Source organism: Chamaea fasciata, unplaced genomic scaffold (assembly GCF_029207755.1).
Source record: "Chamaea fasciata isolate MVZ Bird 193981 ecotype frontalis unplaced genomic scaffold, bChaFas1.0.hap1 SCAF_2, whole genome shotgun sequence".
Classification (NCBI taxonomy): Eukaryota; Metazoa; Chordata; class Aves; order Passeriformes; family Sylviidae; genus Chamaea; species Chamaea fasciata.
Genome location: NW_027094087.1, coordinates 47,887,894 through 47,907,063, shown reverse-complemented (window position 1 = coordinate 47,907,063; position 19,170 = coordinate 47,887,894). Strand labels below are relative to the sequence as shown.

Here is a 19,170-nt window from a genome sequence, read left to right as displayed (position 1 = left end):
CTTCGCTGATGCTAATGAGAGTCAAAGGGCTAAATCTACATGCACAACACCAAAAACACCCACAGAGACAAAAAACAAACACAACCTTGTTTTTATATAATTGCTGTGTTAGTAGCAGTATATTTCCAGATATGGAAGCATCTGAATTACACTTAGTTTCACTTATGGTACATTCAACAATACATGTGATGTTCCACAATAGCATACTTTATAGCAGTGAGATAACATCTACTTCGATGATTAAATCAAATGGAAATAGTTTCCTTTGTTATAGGTAGTTTAAAGTAGTTAATAAAAGATTTATTCAGTGTATGAAAGTGTCAGCAGAAAATAGTTACAATATGGAACACCTCAATTGTTTCTCAAGCTGAGAAGCACCCAATGAAGCAAGAGAAAAAAACAGTCTTTTGAAAGCTTAATATCCAAAAGTGTTACTGATCTGTATATAACAGTTCAAAAGAGAAGAATGAAATATCAGAGAAACTAAAAGCCATCAAGAACTACATTCTGTTTCAAGCCCTTACATTTTACCTACAGAAATGGGTTAAAAGACCAAAAAAAAAAAACCAAAAACAAACACCTCAAACCCAAATAACTTTATTAGGGAGAGGCAAAAAATGTATTGCATCAGACCAGCAGTCCATCTAGTCCAGTATATTTTTTTGACAGTAGTAATAGGAAAGAGTACTTAGGGACACCACAAAACCTTCACTTTCTCCTGTGCTCCTCATACCCTCACAGCATTGACAAATATTACATGAGGAAATGCCAGAAGACAGACATAATTAAGCTGGGTCCTTTCACAACAAGCAGAGTCAAGTCCTGAGGGTTTTTAGCAGAGTGAGACATCTACAGTTACAGTGCAGAGAATGCAAGTCAGCTCTGTTAACTTTTTGCCAGAAGGATATCAGACTTGTCTTCGGAGAAGGCAGAACCTTGCAGAAATTTTATTTTCATTATTTACCATGTGTCCAGCAGCAAAAAGTTGTTTTACCACAGTTCCACCTATTAATGTTTGACATGCTTCTTAAATACTTGCTTCTAGATATTACAAAGTTATTATAATTTGTTACAAGCAATTTATAATAACCCTAGTTATTACAAGTACAATTAGAGCCTACCAAAATGGTAAAATTCAGTTTCATCTTAAATTGTTACAAGAACAGCTACTAAGTATCATAAAATTTTATTTTAAACTATAGTGCACTACAAAAAGCAAATCATCCTTTTCATAGTGCAAGTGCACAGGCTCACAAGAAATTTAACTACAAGAACTACAAGTACAATCAAATATTTAGAATTTTCTCTTTTATGAGACTGCATGAATCAAGAAAATAAAAAAAACCAACAAAGTATTTGTGAAACAGCACTATACTTACCTCTGCCTATTTTACTAATTGTTCTACTTTTTTCAGACTTCTAGAAGAAAGAAAAAAAAAAAACAAGTAAGAATATACACAAAGACTCAAGTATTTCTACAGAAGCACACTGGGAGTCAAAGCACTCATCAGATTATAAATGTATGCATAGAGGTTTTAACTCAAAAACTAATATCAAAAATAAAGTTAAATCTTATTCATCATCGAGAATTGCAAGAGATATCCTATATGCTTGCATACTATTATGCAGAAAACTGTATGAAAAGAGAAAATGCTTTTCCATTACTCAATTCATACCAGAATGAGTATGAATGTATGATACCTGAGCTCTTTAAATTATTACAATCAATGCCTTTTTTTTATTATTATTATGTATCTCCTGAGCACTAAGCTCAGAATATGGAGCTCTACAATAAAAACACACCTGTTCAGTGTAGGGAAAAAACCAACACACTTAATTCATTCAATCTACTATCAAGCTCCTATCAAAACACGATTCTTAAAGAAAGACTCAAATGCAATTTATATCAAGACAAATATCAAAAGGTTGTTGCACATAACATGACTCCACTGGAATTTGCTCAGGTATCGCAAGCACCAGATATCTCAGCAGCGCCTAGAAAATTGTAGGAAGGAAAACAGTGCCTTCATTTTGTTACACAATTTATCCCAGGTGACAGCACCCCATTACTTTGGTTTGTCCACATGAAAAAATCACTCATCTCTACTAATTGCATAAGAATGTTGTAGTATTTATCTTGGTTCCAGTGTTTTGAGACTTTCAGAGAGAAAAGCCATACGTATCCTCTGCAATTCACTCGTACATAGTTTCCCTACCCTTAAGACAACTTCTATTTTTAAATACTTAACCCCCTCCCCTTTTTTAAAATATCAGATCTATGTAATCCTTTTCACTCTACTCACATCAGATGATCTTTCCTCTGACTTTTACACTGAAATGAATAAGCTCCAACTTTCCTGACAGTCACCTGTAAAACCTTTTCAAAAATTACTGCAACTGCATCCATTCTTATGACCCTTTTCCTGCTGCCTGGGTCAATAAAGTTTAAAAGATTTCTTATAAGATTAATTTATTTTGATATCTACACACAACATTGTCATTATATAGCACAGTAAGTTAACATTCTAAGCTAACCTGTATCAGAAAAAAACATAGGGAAATTGATTTTCCATGCAAATAAAAACCTATATGTTTTGTAGTACACTGTGCGAAGAATAAGCCATATTTAAAATTACTCTTATTAAAACACAAAACAATTGTTGCCTGTTATATTCCTGTTAATGCTATTTCTAAAAAAAAGGGGGGGAAAGATATTTTGGCCTGAAGAGTTCTAGCAATCACCTCCAACTTCATCTGAGGGAAGGTTTTGAAACTCATAGTAGGAAAGCCTTCATAAATTATATCCTACACAAGAAGGGTAACAGCTGCATTGAGACAGGATTTAACAAACAGCAACCTATTAGCAATGACAACAGAATGACATGACCAAGTCTCCCAGACACTGCAGCAGATCAGCAGCTTGCAACAGGCAAATTTTTCACTTAGAAAATTACTGTAGTTATACCAATCATCATCAAAACCAAACATTATTTAGAGATATATACTTCTGACCATACTTCTATTACATTTGATGTCAGATCATTAGATATAAATGGCAGCTATAGATTCTAACTGTCAATTCATTCCAGGTTTTTTAATTTTCCTCCCTTAAATTTCTTTTATACATACACAAAATATCTGTTACAAATATGTGCTCAGATAAAAATGGTAGTCAGAAGTCTGTCAAAGGCCATACATGTGTACACATCTAACATTTAGTAAGCCATTTAAAGCTAGGGCTAGCTCTGACCATTAGTTCTCCTAATCTGGTTGATTTGAAATTTCATAGGTGAGCTTTGCTTGAGCCATGACTAGAGTGGTAATATGTAATAATGCTAATTTGGCAGAGAGGCAGCCATTTCCCTCTCAATGTATTACATATTTAACAAAACCAAGAAGAAAAGCCTGTCTTTGAATTAACAAAGGTTTTATGCTCAAAAAGACTTTTCTCAACAGCAATAGCACTAAGAACTTATATGACACAAAAAGATACCATGTGAAATTTGATACTAAAGTCAAAAATTAAAATAATCAATGCCACAGATTTTAGGCTTTCTGCTCAGGTCTATTCTAGCTTATTTTATAATGTCTGTAAAATGTTCCTGCTCTAGCAATTAAAATTTATTACCTGCAGCACTGGTAGTTCAGTCTCATCTTCTGCACCTTCAGAAACTACACTAATAGCAAAAGCTGAAAGAAAAAACAGACCTTTTTTGTATTACAGGAGCTCATTTTCACAAATGAAGTTCTGCAGGAAAAAAAAAAACCAAACAACTCCCCCATCATTTAGGTAGATTATTCACATTAAATAATACTGTATTTGTAATAATCTTTGTGAACATGAGAGTCTGTTCTTATAAAATCTATAAATTTGCTGCCTGACAATTCCCACACCATCACTGAAAAAAATCACTCTGATATGAAGCCAATTTTTCTTGGCTTCAAGGCAAATAAATCCCTTAAAAAAAAAAAAATCTGTTCAGTGCAGTATCTCCCTTGATAACAGCCTGATGTGCTACCACACAGGAGACCTGCAAGTCCACTGTTTTTAGGTTAAAGTTTGGATTACCAAAGCTTCTCTTGGAACTGACAGTGGCTGACTAATTTCCATCGAAAGTGAAGATGAACAGGTATTCAATGCTATCTTTAAACAACAATTGAACTTGTGAATGTAGGAGACCCAAATAAAAGTTAGCAAAAAGAACAGGGACCCCCGAGAGCTAATCTGCACAGAAGCAGCGTTATCTTAAACTATTTACAGTACAGTGACACTACCCTTTGCATACACTTCTGGTTTGTATTTTAAAAAATAATCGTAAAACAGGTTCTGGTGTTACTTTTTTTGTTGTTGATATAGTCACCCAATTTGTCTCAGCCTGTTCATTTGTAAAAGTAGTTCCATTTAACATAAGAAAGGCTAGCTAAGGCTCTTCTTAAGAAATCTCTTAAGAAAAAGTACTAAAGAGATGCAAATGAAAGCAAATTGTTACAATTTGGAAGGAATTCAAGATACTATTTACCATGGTCAAACTGATGGTTTTCTTAAAAACTGGGGTGGAAAACAGATTCAAGTGGATTGTCCCACTACAAATTTTATTATTTATTGCTTGAAATTTATTTCAGAGTGAATTGTTAGCCATTATCCTTCCTTTGATGCACTAGAAACCTACAATACAGGACAGCAAGACAAGATCATCACAGGTCCAGGGTCTCTGAACTCCTACATCCTTATGATCTTTCAGCTGGAGATCAAATTTCATCCAGTGTCCAGGAGCTGAGGTTCAAAGTGACATCTCAGGTCCTGATTAACCTGCATCTTAAATCACATGACTAGATCCCGACATCCCCAAAAATCATTCTAACACAGCAGACTCATGATAGCCATAGATCAGAATCACAGAATGTTCTGAGTTGGAAGGGACCCACAACTCCTAAATAAGTGGTCAGTACAGTGACTGAATCCATGTTACAAGGACCAGGCTCTAATCAACTGAGAAAACTTCAAGGTCATTTTCCTCCTCTTCTCCCAAAAAACAGTGTTTACAGATCCAGACCAGGAATAGCTTCCCCTACACAAACCAGATCCACACCTTCTTCCTGACACACTCCTAATTACAAGATCAACACAAAACATCCTTATTCCAGGAAATGTATTAATTATGCAGTATTAATCTGAAAAAGTGTCACCTCATAAATTCAGCTTATTCATAAGCCTCATTTTCAGTTTTTAATATGCACCTGAAGAATGATACATGAAACCTAAGACAACTGTCACTGACAGGAGATGCTGCCTCTGTCACCACAGTGCATTCAATAACCCATGCCACACTGCTCCTCAGCTTTATAAAATATTAACACACACAATCCTTGAAACAAATCAAACAATAATCAGATCACCTATTTCACACCACATCTTTGAGAGCACAGATAAAGCTCTTCCGGGAATTAAACAACCTACTCATCCCGGTATTACAGAACCACAGATTTGTTGAGGTTGGAAAGGATCCCTAATGGTCATTTAGTCCAACCCCCTAGAACTGGATCCTCAGGACCTTGTCTAGTTAGGTTTTGATTTCCTAGAACAGACTCCATAAACTCTGAGCAACCTCTTCCAGCATCCATTCTTAGATTAAAAAAAAAAAAACCCAAACAACAAAACAAACAAAAAACAAAGAAGTAATTATGTTCAAACAGAATTTCCTGTATTTCAGTTTGTATAAACTGATTCATGTCCTGCTAAGTCCCAGAGTCTGGCTCCGTCTTCTTTATTGCATCCCATCAGGTTTAATGTTGGAGGTCCTCCCTGAACCTTTTTTTCTCCAGGCTAAAAAGCCCCAGCTCCTTTAGCTTCTCCTTGTCTGTCAGGGGTTCCACTCTATTAATAATGTTCATGGTCCTTTGCTGGACTCACTCCAGTATGCCCACGTCTCTCTTGTACTGGAGAGCCCCAACTCGGATACAGTAGGCCAGATGTGTCACACTGTGTCACACAGGGCTGAACAGACAGGAGGGGTCACCCTCCTTGCTCTGCTGAAAACACTCTCTCCCCTGCAGCTCAGGGGCTGCTGGCCATCTTTGCCACAATGGCACACTGCTGGTCCATGATCAGTTTGCTACATGCCAGGACTCTCAACTGTCCCTCTGCAAAGCTGTTTCCCAGACAATGTGTGCCCCGCGTGCAATGTTGCATGGGGTGCCTCCATGTCAGGGACTGGACTTTGCATTTCCCTTCACTGAACTCAGTTTCCCAAGTTTCCTGTCTGCCCGCTTTCCCAGCCTTCTGAGCTCCCTCTGAATGGCAGCACAACCAGCTGGAGCAACAACTCCTCCTGCACACTTCATATCCTCTGCAAATTCCCTTAGGGTGCACATCCTGCTGTCATTAATGAAAGGTTAAACACTACTGGAGCCACCATGCTACTCAGCAGAGCCCGTGAGCCCACCAAGTCAGACAGCTTTCTATCCACAGACATAGTCTGTACTTCCATCAGTTTGTTACAACATTACAGGAGACAGGATTGAACTCAAACGCCTTGCTGAAATTGAGATGAACAACATCCACTGTTTTCCCCACATTCATGAAAGTAGTCTGTCAACACAGAAGTCTTTTGGGTTGGTAAAGCATGACTGCCCACCCATAAAAACGTGGTGACTTCTCCCAGTCACCCTCGTCTTGTCCTTCCTTGTTTGGCAGTGATCCTGAGTACTATTTGCTCCACCACCTTCCCAGGGACTGAGGTACCACTAGCCAACTTATCCTTGCCCTCCTTGAAGACCAGGGTGATATTCTTCTAGTCTTGAGGAATCTCCCTCAATCACCATCACCTTTCAAGGATTATCAGGTCTTGGACTGATACTGTCAAACTCCACCAGCTCTTGTATGTGCCTGCCATCAGGTCCTGTGAACTTCTGTATGTCCAGTTTGTTTAAAGGTTCCCTAAACCAGTTCTCTTCCAGTGAGATTAACTCCTCTGCTCCAGACTTTCAAGGGCCTGGAATTTCTGAAGGTGAGTCTTAATAATATTGATCAAGGCAAAAAGGGTTCCAGTTCCTCGCCTTCTTTCATGTCCTTCTTTTAACCCTGTCCTCTATTCATAAGAAGGTCTATTGTTATTTTCCCTAGTCTCCCTTTTGCTGATACACCTGCAGAAGCCCTTTTTCTTACATTTCACAAGTTGAATCTCCCCCCAAATTCAAATCCAGGTGGGCCCTGGATTTCCTAATGGCATACCTGCACTCTCAGACAGTGTCTCCATGTTACTCTTGGGGTGACCTGACTGTATTTCCATCTCTTGCATGCTTCCATTTTTATGTCTGAGCTTTGCCAGGAGCTCCTGTTTGTGCATGTGAGCCTTCTGCCACCTTTGCCTGCCTTCCTGCATGCGAGGATGGATCATTATTGTAGAAGAACCTTGAAAATCAACCAGCTCTGACCCTGTCACAAAGTGCAATTTCAACACACGTATAATTTCGTCAACAAACCAATACATGCAATGAATGCTAAAGTCTCTCACTAAATCATTATTCTTATTCCCTGTGATTCCAGAAAGGCAGCTTTCCCTCCTTTTCCAACAATTAAACACATTAAAATGACTTGGTATCTTTTACATTAAGTATATCAGGAAGACTTTTTCCAGCTAATACATTTTAATAAGACAAGAACTGTTCAGACTATTTTTAAACTACTGAAGAACCATTCACAAAACAGACTAACAGACCACTGAAGACATCACCAAAAAAGCCTTAAGAGTCTTCACCCAACATTAATGAAGTTTTTCTCACACCTAGACTGTATGAATTTATCTTAGCAACACTCTTCTACCTGACTAGCAAATCTGTTATGCACACCTAATTTGATAAAGCAATCTTCAGAAGTCAGCTGTGGCCAAGACTGTTCTGGCTAAGCAACCTGATCTCTCAGCACAGAAATAAATATCCTCTTCTACGGATTTGCTGGGAAAAGGGCAGCAGGAAAAGAACATGGTAAATTTAGCTGGCCTACAACACAAAAACAAAGGGACCACAGAGTAGGTAGAAAATACAGTGCCTTGGCAAAAGTGGACAACTCCAAGATTAACTCATTCACATGCAATTCACTTCCAAGAGGTTTCTGAAGATGTTCCCAGGAGTGGACCACTGATAGAAAAATTCTAACTCCAGATGCAGCTCAAGGCCAGGTCACTTGTACAATACAGGCAGAAACTATAAATTCTCTGTATGAAGGATATCTTTTTGTTGTGTGCAAGACATATGTGCACTGAGAAGGATGACCTATGTCTAGGAGCTATCAGATGCTACTGTAACAAAACAGTAACTTTTCTTGCCCAGACATCATTATTAATTCAGACAACTGCAATGGATTTCTTTCAGTATAACTCCCTAAAATACGTATCAATGTCTGGAGCTAGAGGTACCGTTGCTAAATCCAGAATTTCCTCTAGTCCTTTTCTGTGTTCTAATACAATGTAAGCACACCTCAGATGGACCACAGACTTGCCATAGAGCACAGAAAATACATGGCAAGAAGAAACTTACTAGCTGGTAAAAGTCCAAGCCCTGTAGGTACCACAGTACCAGAAAGACCAGGGTGATTAACTGTAGCACTGCAGCGTTTCTCACAAACAAAGCTACCCAAAGCAGAAAAAAACCAACAGGCACCATCTTAAATGTAACCCGTAATCTTGTATTTGTCACCTCGTTATTTAATGCATTGTGTACTCCGAAGGTTGTTAACACACACTGTGCATTAACATCACGTCATCTGGCACAAGCAGACAGAAACAGAACGTGTCAATCGCTAGTCCTCCCCTCCTTTTGCTAAATGGCCAAGAACTGAGGATAAGAAAAGGAAAGAAAATTTAGAAAGACTATAAAGTTCTATATTGTGATCAACGTTATCTTTATGTCTTTAGAGAGCATGACTAAAATCCACTAGAAAAGCCAGACAACATTTTTGGATCCATTCAAAAACCTGGACATGTAATACTATAATTCCTATACAAATTCAATTCCTTCAACTCCTAATTATTTTTGTCAAGTGTTCTATTATTTCCATTAAAATTTTCATAAGTAAATAGACTTGCTTATAACACTAGAAAGTAAAACCCAGTAATCATTTTCATTGTTCAGCAACCAAACTGCAGGAATGTGTGCAGGATAGAAAAATGGATGTAAACACTGCAGCATTAAAATACAATAAACTGTATAAATATATACAATTATACAATACCACATTTTATATGTAGAAGCAATCCTTTTTTCAATAATAGTCTTTCATGCATAAACACCTTCCAAACGTTTATAACTATATGTGCTTCAAGTGTAAAGGATATTAAAAACTGAGGAGTTAACTCCTTGCTTTCACAGACTAATCCACCCGAGACAGAAAAGCAACACTTCTGTTATATTCCTCTTTTACAGTCTGATTCAAGGTTCACTGACCCCAGAGTCATTACAACCACCTCACTGAGCTGTGGGTCAATTTAAATGAGCTACAAAACAGCAACAATTCTATTGACTTAATGGATGACAAAACTGTGACTGATAATAACCACTTCAAATAATGACACCCAGTGATTATGTTGTATGCAGCAGAGAAAACATTTAAAATAGAATTTCTTCATACTTCTAATAATAATTTAATGAAAGGCCTATTTTTGTTTTGGTTGGGTTCCCTCCCCCTTACAAGTTTTCAAAGAACACAAGAGTCTATGGATTGACGTGATTCCAGAGAAAATCTGCACTGATGCTGTCAGTCAAAGAGATAGGATCTTCTGTTATGAGACAGCCTGTGAGCTCTATAAATTAGTTTTGTGTATTTATATGCCAGCTTTTATAATATTTCTTCACTGTTGCCACCGTATCAAAGACTCTGGTCTAGCCAGATAAGAACGCATTAACATCAACACAAAATGGGGGGAGAGCAGAGGGAGGAGGAATAGAAGAGGCTGATGCAAGCAAATTTACAGCATCTGAAGCTTTTCATAAAATATAAGCACCCACTTATATTTTCTCACACAAATGGCACATATGGGAAGAAGGCAGCTGAAATCAACACTCTGAACCACTGGATGAGTGCTGTGTACAACACTATCTTTGTAAAAGGCAAGCAAAGACAAACAGTAGAAGAAAAAGCATCATCATGATCCCTAGAAGTTACACCATACAAAATCATTTTCCCATTCTGTAAGCTGCCACTTGCAAGTCGGAATTTATGAAATTACCTAACTACCAACAGATAAGCTCTTTGCTTCTGTGGAAGGCAATCCAAATTATTTCCAGTTTTGAAAACCAAACTTACTATTCAGGCCATCTCTTCAGGCCATCTCAAAAGCATGGGTTATTTGGGAAAGGTTGGACTCTGCAATGTAAACAGGTATTAAAAAAAAAAAAAAAACAAAAGAAAACCACAATACTGCAGGAAGCTTCTGGTGAATAAATTCCATACAAGCACTAATCAAGACCTACTAAACAAGAACACAAGTGTTTCCATTTCTGCTTTCTACCTGCATGTCTGTAGGTATGCACACATGTACAATAAATATAGATACAGGAAAACTGAATCTGCTATTCTCTGACTGTGATTACAACCTGTGATTACAAGGGCGATAGTACCTTACTGGAGGAAAACTACTCATCCCGGAAAGAATGAAATGCAGCTTTAGGAAGAGCTGTAGAGTATTAGGACTCCTCCAAAACCCAAGCTGTGTCAGTGAAAGGAAAAGTGCTTAGCAGAAGAAAAAACAAAATATCACAGTTTTACTTTGCTGAAAACATGATTTATTAGTACCAGTCTTCCCCTGCATGATGCACTAGCCATTAGCAGTGAAGAGAATCAAATCCAAAGGCTCACAGCAAACTGACAAGCCTATGCTGACAGAGATGGAAATACTCAGGAATAGAAATAACGAGAAACAGAACAGATGTAAACATTTACTTTTGTCTCTTACACTCATGCCAACAGCTCCCAACTCCAGGAGCCTGTAGCAACCCAATCGCCGACATACTACTAATTCTTCTCCTTTCATCTTCTCCCACCTGAATAAACACATGAAAAAACATCTCTAAAACACAGTAATTTATATTCTTCCTCTCGGCTGGCATTTCAGGCGGGCCTTTTAACCTTTTGTTTTTTCTCTTTACCCCGCCCTGAGCAGAACACCCTGTCAGTGCGGCGATGCCCAGACACGAGCACGAGAGCTCCGCGCTGGGCTCGGCTGTTCCACGAAGCTGTTCCCGATCCCGGGGCCGGTTTCCCCGCGCGGGCTGTCCCTGCCCGCACCCCCCGGCCTCGCACCCCGTCCCGGGGACGGGAGGCGCTGTCAGCGCTGCGCAGGGACCCCGCTCCGCCCGGCCGCGCTCCAGCCCGGATCGCCAACAAACTTCGGGAACAGGGCATCTCGGCTCCCCGCCCGCCTCCCCGCGCGGGGCGGGACAGAGCGGGCAGGAAGCGGCGGCGGCTGCGGCGCCACTCTGAGCTCTCCGTGCCCTCCTCTCCTTGCCATCACCTCCTCGGAGGGGCCGAGCGTCCCGGGTCTCCTCCCTTCACCTCGCCATGGCGTCCCGGCCCGGCCCCCGCCACTCACCCCGAGCGCGGAGCGGCGGGAGAAGGAAGACGAGGTGGGCGCAGGCAGCGAAGAGGAGCCAGCAGCTGCAGCCGGGCTCCCGAGACATCTTGGCGGGGGCCGCCGATCCGCACGGCGCGGGGAGGAGGCGAGCGGCACGGTGCGCCCGGCTGCCCGCCTCTGCAGCAGGAGCGCGGGCGAGCGGCCTCCGGCTGGTGGCGGTGCCGCGGTCGCCGCCTGCCCGCGCTCCTCCTCCTCCTCCCGCTGCTGCCGCCTTCCCCTTCCCTCCTCCCGGCAGGACCGGCCGCCAGCGCCGGCAGCGGGGGGAGGCGCTCCGCGACCGCGGCGCCCTCTGGCGGCGGCAGCGGAAGAGGCAGCGCCCCGCGGCGCTCGTCACGGGACACCCGCCGCCCCCGGGGACAGGGTGTGAGCATCCTGCCCGAAATAGTCCCCCTAAGCACGGCTCTCCTCAGCCATTAACCCTTCCTAACCATCCCTTAGAATGGGCTGGCCGGGAGGTGGTGGCGACTTTAGTGGTGCTTGAGGGAAGACTGTGGCACTCAGTGCCATGGTGTGGTTGACGTGGTGTTCAAGTCATGGGTTGGACTCAATGATCTCAGAGATCTTTTCCAACCTAATTGTGCCTGTTATTCTGTGAAGTGTTACCCAGCACTCCAACAGGAACCTCATCCACCAAAGCGAGGGACTTAACTCATCTCTACAACAACCCTCACCCAAGAGGGCACATGGCACCTTCAGATAGCCTTTCCTAAACTACCTGCGTGACCAGGAGCAGGGACACGGGGTGCAGCGCGGTGTACAGGCACGTGACCTGGAGCACAGCCTTGGCACTGGAGGCTCCACAGCTAAAAGGACTCGCCCTATTTGGCTAAAGAAATGCAGACCTGGAGCTGCACAAAACTGGTTTTAGGGGTAACACAGAGGACAAAATAGATTCTAACACTCATATATGTCACAATACAGATAGTAAATTCGGATATAACAGTCACAGACCAATGAAGAAAGACAAAGTGTGTGAAATCTTGTTGGCAAACAAAAAATGACCCCACATGAATCCTGGCAGAAGGAAGAAGAAACCCTCCACAGGAATGTCAGATTTGTCCTAGTGAAGCACTCCACTCACTTACTATAAGTGCACCCCAGAATTAAACTGCTGCCCTTCAGATCCACAGAAAGGCAAGCAGTGATAGGACTAGAAGCTCAGCAGTGTGTGGATAATTTTCAGTGCAATGTTATTCTTTTTTTCTGTAAAATTAGATCTGTATTAATAATTATTAGAATTTCAAATTTAAACTATAGTAGCAAGAAACAAAAAAATTCTTGGTATTTAACATAGGTGGTGTGTTTTCTCTTTGCCCTTAAACATGATCTTGAGCATAACGCCTGGTGCCCTTAACAATTCCTTTCACACTGGCTACATATAAACATGAATTCCAGCTAGGTCTATATCTACACATTTTCCCATCAAATACTTTTCACACAGACTCTTCCTAGCAACCCAACCATTCAGTATTCCCTGACCTCACTGGAGAAAAAGTGGTGCTGAGTCCAAGTCAGCCATAAACTATTTTTAATCCAGAAAGGCCAAACAACACAAGACCCAGCTTAGATCTTTCTTCAAAACACTGCAACCTTTAGATCTATGGCATTCTTCTCCTGACAGGTCAGGTGGTTACAATAGGATACCTTGAATATGCCAGAGAAGTGGTTGTGAAGATGAACAGAAACCTTTTTGCAGAGATAAATGCTCACTCCCACTGCAAACTCAGGCAAGCATATATGTATCACAGTAACTTGGTAATAGGCCTTACACTTTCCTTTAAAACTATCACAATAGAAATATGTTAACCAGACTTCTCTGGGGTACTCAACCTGCTTTATGTATTTTCTAAACAACACCCCCTGATATCACAAGAGAAGGGAAAATGAGGCACAAGTGTGAACATCAACAGCTTATTATTTGCCTTACACAACAACTGCTTGTTGCTGGCATTCTGATTCACTAAAGTTACTGGCTTCAAGAATAATAATTCTGATGCCAGAATTAGTCTATGTAAGATAATAAGCAGAAACTTACACAGTATTTCTCTGTCTGATTTCATGTGCATGCTCATCATTACCAGAGAAAATAAAATAAGAGAGAAGCATAAAGTTATCCTTCCATTTCTGGAACTATAACAATATAAAAATATTAAACCTTTGGCTTAACATGCATATCTGCATTTGCTTGGTTTTCCTTATAAGTTACAGCAGCATTTCCCCAACATTTCTTTCATTTCTCTGTTTTGTGCTGGTTTCTTCAAGACTCCACATCACAAGGATCATGCCCACAACATCTGGGATAAACATAAGACTTTCCACTTTCAAAATAGTTAAGATATACCCACGTTCCAATGCTACCCCATACAGCGAGTATGTAAGGAAAACAAATCCCAGCCTTTTGCTAAGATGTAATAAGTGTTTTGGCTTGTCACAAATATAAGGAAAATTCCTTTGTAACAACCCCCAAGAAATATGGAACTCTACCATGAAACATGGTGATCTCCAACTGTTACAAAAAATAGCACTTAAGTGTTTTGACTCTTATATTTAGGTCTGTGAGGAAGAAGTAGGAAATAAAGCTTTTTCTCAAATTCTACTCTACTTACAGACTCAGATTGTGTTTGTTTGTTATTCTAACTATCCCACTGAGAATTTCCATCTCAGGAACGTTAAAAATAATGAACTTTCTGTAAAGGAACACAGAGATTTAGAGCACCACCAAGCCTCCTTTCTGTATGGTATTACATATATTTTAGATTCCTAAATAATACAAATGTTGCTGTCCCACCTCTGAGATAAAAAAGGGGGGGGGGGGGCACAAATACAAATAAATGCTGCCAGGTATACATATATATAATTATGCATATCAAATCCAAAGGCTGGTATGTGATTCAAAGGTAGCTTGCTCATTGTGCAGGCACTGCAGCAGTGCCTCCAGATACCCTGGTGGCTCTGTCATCTCTTTCAGTAGAAGGACCAATACAGGGAAACAGATGAATTATGAAACAGACACAACAGCAATTACTGAGTTAGAGAACTTGATTGCAACTTCTTTGTTCTTTTAGCCATTTGAGAAAGGTTTCATCCAGGAATGACAGAGTTTCCATGTTGGAGCAACCCTCTTATTAGACTATAAAAATGAGCCGAGGCACAGACTTCTCATTAAACACAGCATAAAAAAGGTCCGGATTTACTTGTCTTTACAACTTAGTCACCTTAAATCCAACTATTTGCTAACTCTGGCTGCAGCACACTCCAACTGTAGGCTTCCCTTGCAGCCTCTGACTTCTGGTTACCTCCTGCTAAACTCTGACTGCATATATTAGCTTGCAGACTCTGACTGCAGGCTTTAACCTAACTAGAGTGTGACTACAGATTCCAACAAGGGCTCTAGCTGCAGACCCAGACCAACCTCACAGCAGTGATCCTCCCTCCCCGGGTTCCTGCTTCATGATTCTCTTCTTCGTGCTCCTCAAGGGTCCTCTTGCTAGCTAACCCCCTCTTTTATCTCACTTATCCTTATTGGATATAGCTGTTGCTCATCAGGGGTGAGGCTGTATTGGTTAATTAACAAACCTGTTATTTATCAGAAGTGAGGTCGCCTGTCTTCCCTTCTAAATTTCCATAGTTTCTTTCTAGGTGGGGAGGAATGACCTTTCTGTTAGAGACAGCTCTGCAAATCACGTGAATTAAGGTCTGTTCCAGCTCTTCCTCAGGCTTCTGCAATTGGACCTCTCTGTCCTACTCAGGAAGTCACGTAAGGAGGAGCATAACTTTAAGTGATGACTAATCCCGTAGAAATTAGCAAAACCGATCCAAATGAGTTCAGAATCACACAATTACTTTTTAAATTACAACATACATTTGGAAACAGAGTTTCTCAGCTTTCAGCTGCCCAAGGCAGCTATTCAATGCCAGTTTCAGTCCATTATTATATTCCCTAAAATACTGGTACTCTGGGAAGGCACCTACATTTGTCAAAAACTTGGTACTGGGCTTGAGCAAGGGAGCTCTGATACTCTGAGCTCCAATCTGAACTACAGTCGCTTGTCCCCTTTGGACCACTCTAAACAGCTCTCCCTGGGAGAAACCTGCAGTAGCAGGGAAAGCCCCCCCACACTCTGAACATGACTCATTCAGTGTCACTTGGCCTGGGACTTGCCCCATCTTGCTCAGGAGAACTGATAATGTTGAAGTACCAGCATGTGCATGCTGTAAACCTGATAACCAAATCACTGGGGGAACTCAGCACTCCAGCCAACCCCTGTGGCAGCCCACAGTGTAGTCTGAGTTTAGTCACCTTTCTTCCTGGGTTAACCTGGGAAGTGCTTGTTCTTAATTAAAATTTGAGGACTCCATTTGAGCTGGGTGTTAGACCCTTCAATCAAAGCTTTATAGAGAACTGGTATGTGGCTGTAGCAAAGAATCCCAGGAACAGAGTACAACCAACCAATTTTTCATTATAGAGACTGCTCTTATTAAATCACAAACTCTCTAGAAAGGACTTGGAAAAACACTGGGTGTGAAGCGATCAGTCACAGAATCTTATGAGATTGTAAAGATGGATCAAAAACAATTCCTTTCCTATGGGGCAGTAATGAGAGCTTAACTGTCTCTGGCTGTCAGTTCCTCTGCCTTCTGGCAGAGAAACAGTGAAAATACCATCTGCAGCATATCTTCTGGTGCTCATTTAGGATTGTCCAAGAGGCAGAATATAGGCACTCAGGGGAGGGGGCAGGACACACGAATTTCAACATCTTTCAACTATTACAGACCAAGCTACAGATAAGAAACAATATACATCAAGCTGTGGAACTTAACGCAGGTCCCCGGAGTTCAGGTGAGGAGATTATGAGATGCTTCTGTCTACTGTACTGCACACAGTCAAGCAGAAAATTCTATAGGCAGATGTAGAAGCTTTTCAGCCTTGATTATAAGACTGAAAAGTGGCATGTTGCCCACTGCCTTGGTCAAAGGAACAGCTTGCCTAAGGAACTGTCAGACGTGCTGCTCTCTCCTGTTTGGTCTCCTGCTGCTTCCATCTGACACAGAACTGCCTCTACCAAGTACATCTGAGCTCTTTATATTTTCCCTGCTGAAATGTAGCTATTTAAAAATATGGAACATTCATCCTAAACTCCCTGATCCTGTCTTTTAATGAATTAGTGAAAATATTACCTTGTCAACCAAAAGTCAAAATATAGATAAACAATAAGGGATTTAACTGAGCAAAATAATATATTAACAAAATGCTTCCATAAATTTTAAAGAGTGGCTGCATTAACTACTTTCCCCAGCTTCTAACTCTTACAAGAAAAAGACCAGTGGTGTAAAGAATCCCACTTTTCTCAACTGTGTACGAAGTCATAAGTGGCAGGGAAAAAGAATGAGGCAAACAGTTCAAGAAACACTGAAGTGAGTGGTTAAATAATGTCCCATGAATTTGTCTTTAACATTTCTGCTGGTTTCATGAGCTGAAAATATCATGATCGCTCAAGCATTGATTAACCTGCATCAGCTCCTGTGCAGATGCCTCAGGATGTCCCATGCCTCACAAATAACTTCCATATATTTTGTTTTACCTTATTACAGCTGCTCTGTAAACCATGGCAGTTCAGAAACCAACTCAAACATTGTTATGACATCCCAATTTGGCAAAAAAAAAAAAGAAAAAAAAAATCCCCAAGTGTGGAAAAAAAAAATCCCTGAGAGTGGAAGAGACAAGCAGTCACAGTAATATCCAGAGATGTTCAGCCAGCATGGAACATCTTAATGAGGCTTTAGACTCTGGAAAAATCCATGCTATATGACGGTGACACCAAAGACTTTGGGTATGTCTGTCTTACAGTTTTTGGTGCCAATAATCTCAAGAAGCAAAGGGCCTGTATACTTAGATGTGAACACTAAAGAGTGGCAGGTGCATAATAGCTAGTTTCTTCAGCTGAAGTAGTTTTCCTTTGAACCAGCTTGGGTGTGCACAGTCACCGTGCCATTTGACAAGCAGAGTTGGAAAATTCTGCCACTTCAGAAGTAGCTTTGAGCTGGGTGTTGGACCAGATGACTTCAAAACTTCTTTCCCAGTTTAATTATTCTCTTATTCTGAGATGGTAGGGAGAAGAATAGAAAAAGATGCAACACCTACCTGTCACATACCTGCAGATAAAATCAGTCAACTTTGGGTATGTAAACTCACTCTTACTACCAACAACAGAAGTTGGTATTTTCTGCCTGTTGAGGCCTCCCACAGGCAAAACAGCAGCTTAAAGTCATTATAACAGTCCTTATTGAAGGTAAAATGATTCAGTTCTGAGCTTGCCAACCATCCTTGCTTATGAATGTCACCTGACAACCATCCCTCGATATGAACAGAGCCACATGAATTATCTTCTATGCAATAAAGTAGATTTAATTGTCTGAAAATATCTTCTGCATCCTGATTGTCTTCACTCAAAGCTGGACATCTGCCTTGTCCTTGTCAGTGACATAATGGATGGGATAGTTAACCACATGAGCAGCATATTTATCAAAACTGACAGAAGGAACCGGAGCACTCCTCACTCAGAAGTTTTCAGTTATGAAGTGGCTCTTAGGAGCCGTTACAGCCTGGTGTCACTTCAGAGCAACTGCACTCATCACAGCCTGTATTAGCCTCAAAGCAGTTTTAGATTATGTCCACCCACAATTGCTCCCTTGGGACCCTTTCATTCTGCTTTTGATATGGGAAGTCAAACAGAACTGGATCTAAAAACCACAGAATGCCACATGTGGTACAGAGCCATTCAAGTACAACACCAAGCCTACATGACATTCAAGTACAACAACAAGTCAACATGACACAGGGAAACTACAAAAGTCAAAAGAAGTTTGAGAGTTTAGTGGCAGCATCATCTAGGAAAACCTTGCCCAAACCCTCAAAATACATAGTTGTAAATCAAAACCACTCAGTTAAGAGTCTGGAAAACTGCTTTGTGACCAAGCAGTATGGCACACTGGGCATAACAGCAATACCAAGTTTTTACACAGCTTTATGCAAAACACAAACAATCCTAAGAAAATGACCGTGACACGCAGAGTAAACCTCAATAACAAGTTTTGTGTAGACAGTATGGAAAACAACTAGTTTGTTGAATTTTTCCTAAAAAGCTGTAAAAAACTTGGTGTACTGGCTCTGGCCAGGATGGAGATAACTTTCTTCATAAGAGCCCATACGGTGCTATACCTCCCTCCCAAGCTGAGCAGGAAGTTGTGAGAGGACCCAAACTGGCCAAAGCCATATTCCATGTAATATAAAGTTATGCTACCCAGTAGAAGCTGGTTTAGAAGAAGGGGTGTGTGTGTGCCCTCCAAAGTGTCTGATGTCTGGAGCTTGGCTAGACACTGCACTAAGGGGTGGCGAACAATTGCCTTGGCATCACTTGGGTCTTTCCCCTTTTTTCCCCTAATTTAGTAAAGCATCTTTATGTCAGCCCGCAGCTTTAGCTCTCCTTTTCTGCACTGTCTTGCTGGGGGAGAAGGAAGTGTGAGGAAGCAGCTGTGGGAGTAC

At 40.9% G+C, this 19,170-nt stretch overlaps 1 protein-coding gene across 3 annotated transcripts in view; it reads right to left on the bottom strand.

Moving 5' to 3' along the window:
• Positions 1 to 11,843, bottom strand: part of B3GLCT (beta 3-glucosyltransferase) — a 49,185-nt gene extending 37,342 nt beyond the window's left edge. For 2 of the 3 annotated variants that reach the window (XR_010719367.1, XM_066175966.1), the window contains exons 1-3: positions 11,586 to 11,709; positions 3,629 to 3,690; positions 1,380 to 1,419 (exon numbers count right to left, since the gene is read on the bottom strand). Coding sequence is in view for 2 of the 3 variants with exons in the window: in XM_066175966.1 (XP_066032063.1) it covers positions 1,380 to 1,419; positions 3,629 to 3,690; positions 11,586 to 11,673 (190 nt within the window). In the remaining variant the exon portion in view is untranslated. Of the gene's footprint in view, positions 1 to 1,379; positions 1,420 to 3,628; positions 3,691 to 11,585 lie in introns of all 3 variants that reach the window. The other variant, XM_066175969.1, reaches the window with a different exon arrangement.
• Positions 11,844 to 19,170: the final 7,327 nt, after the last annotated feature.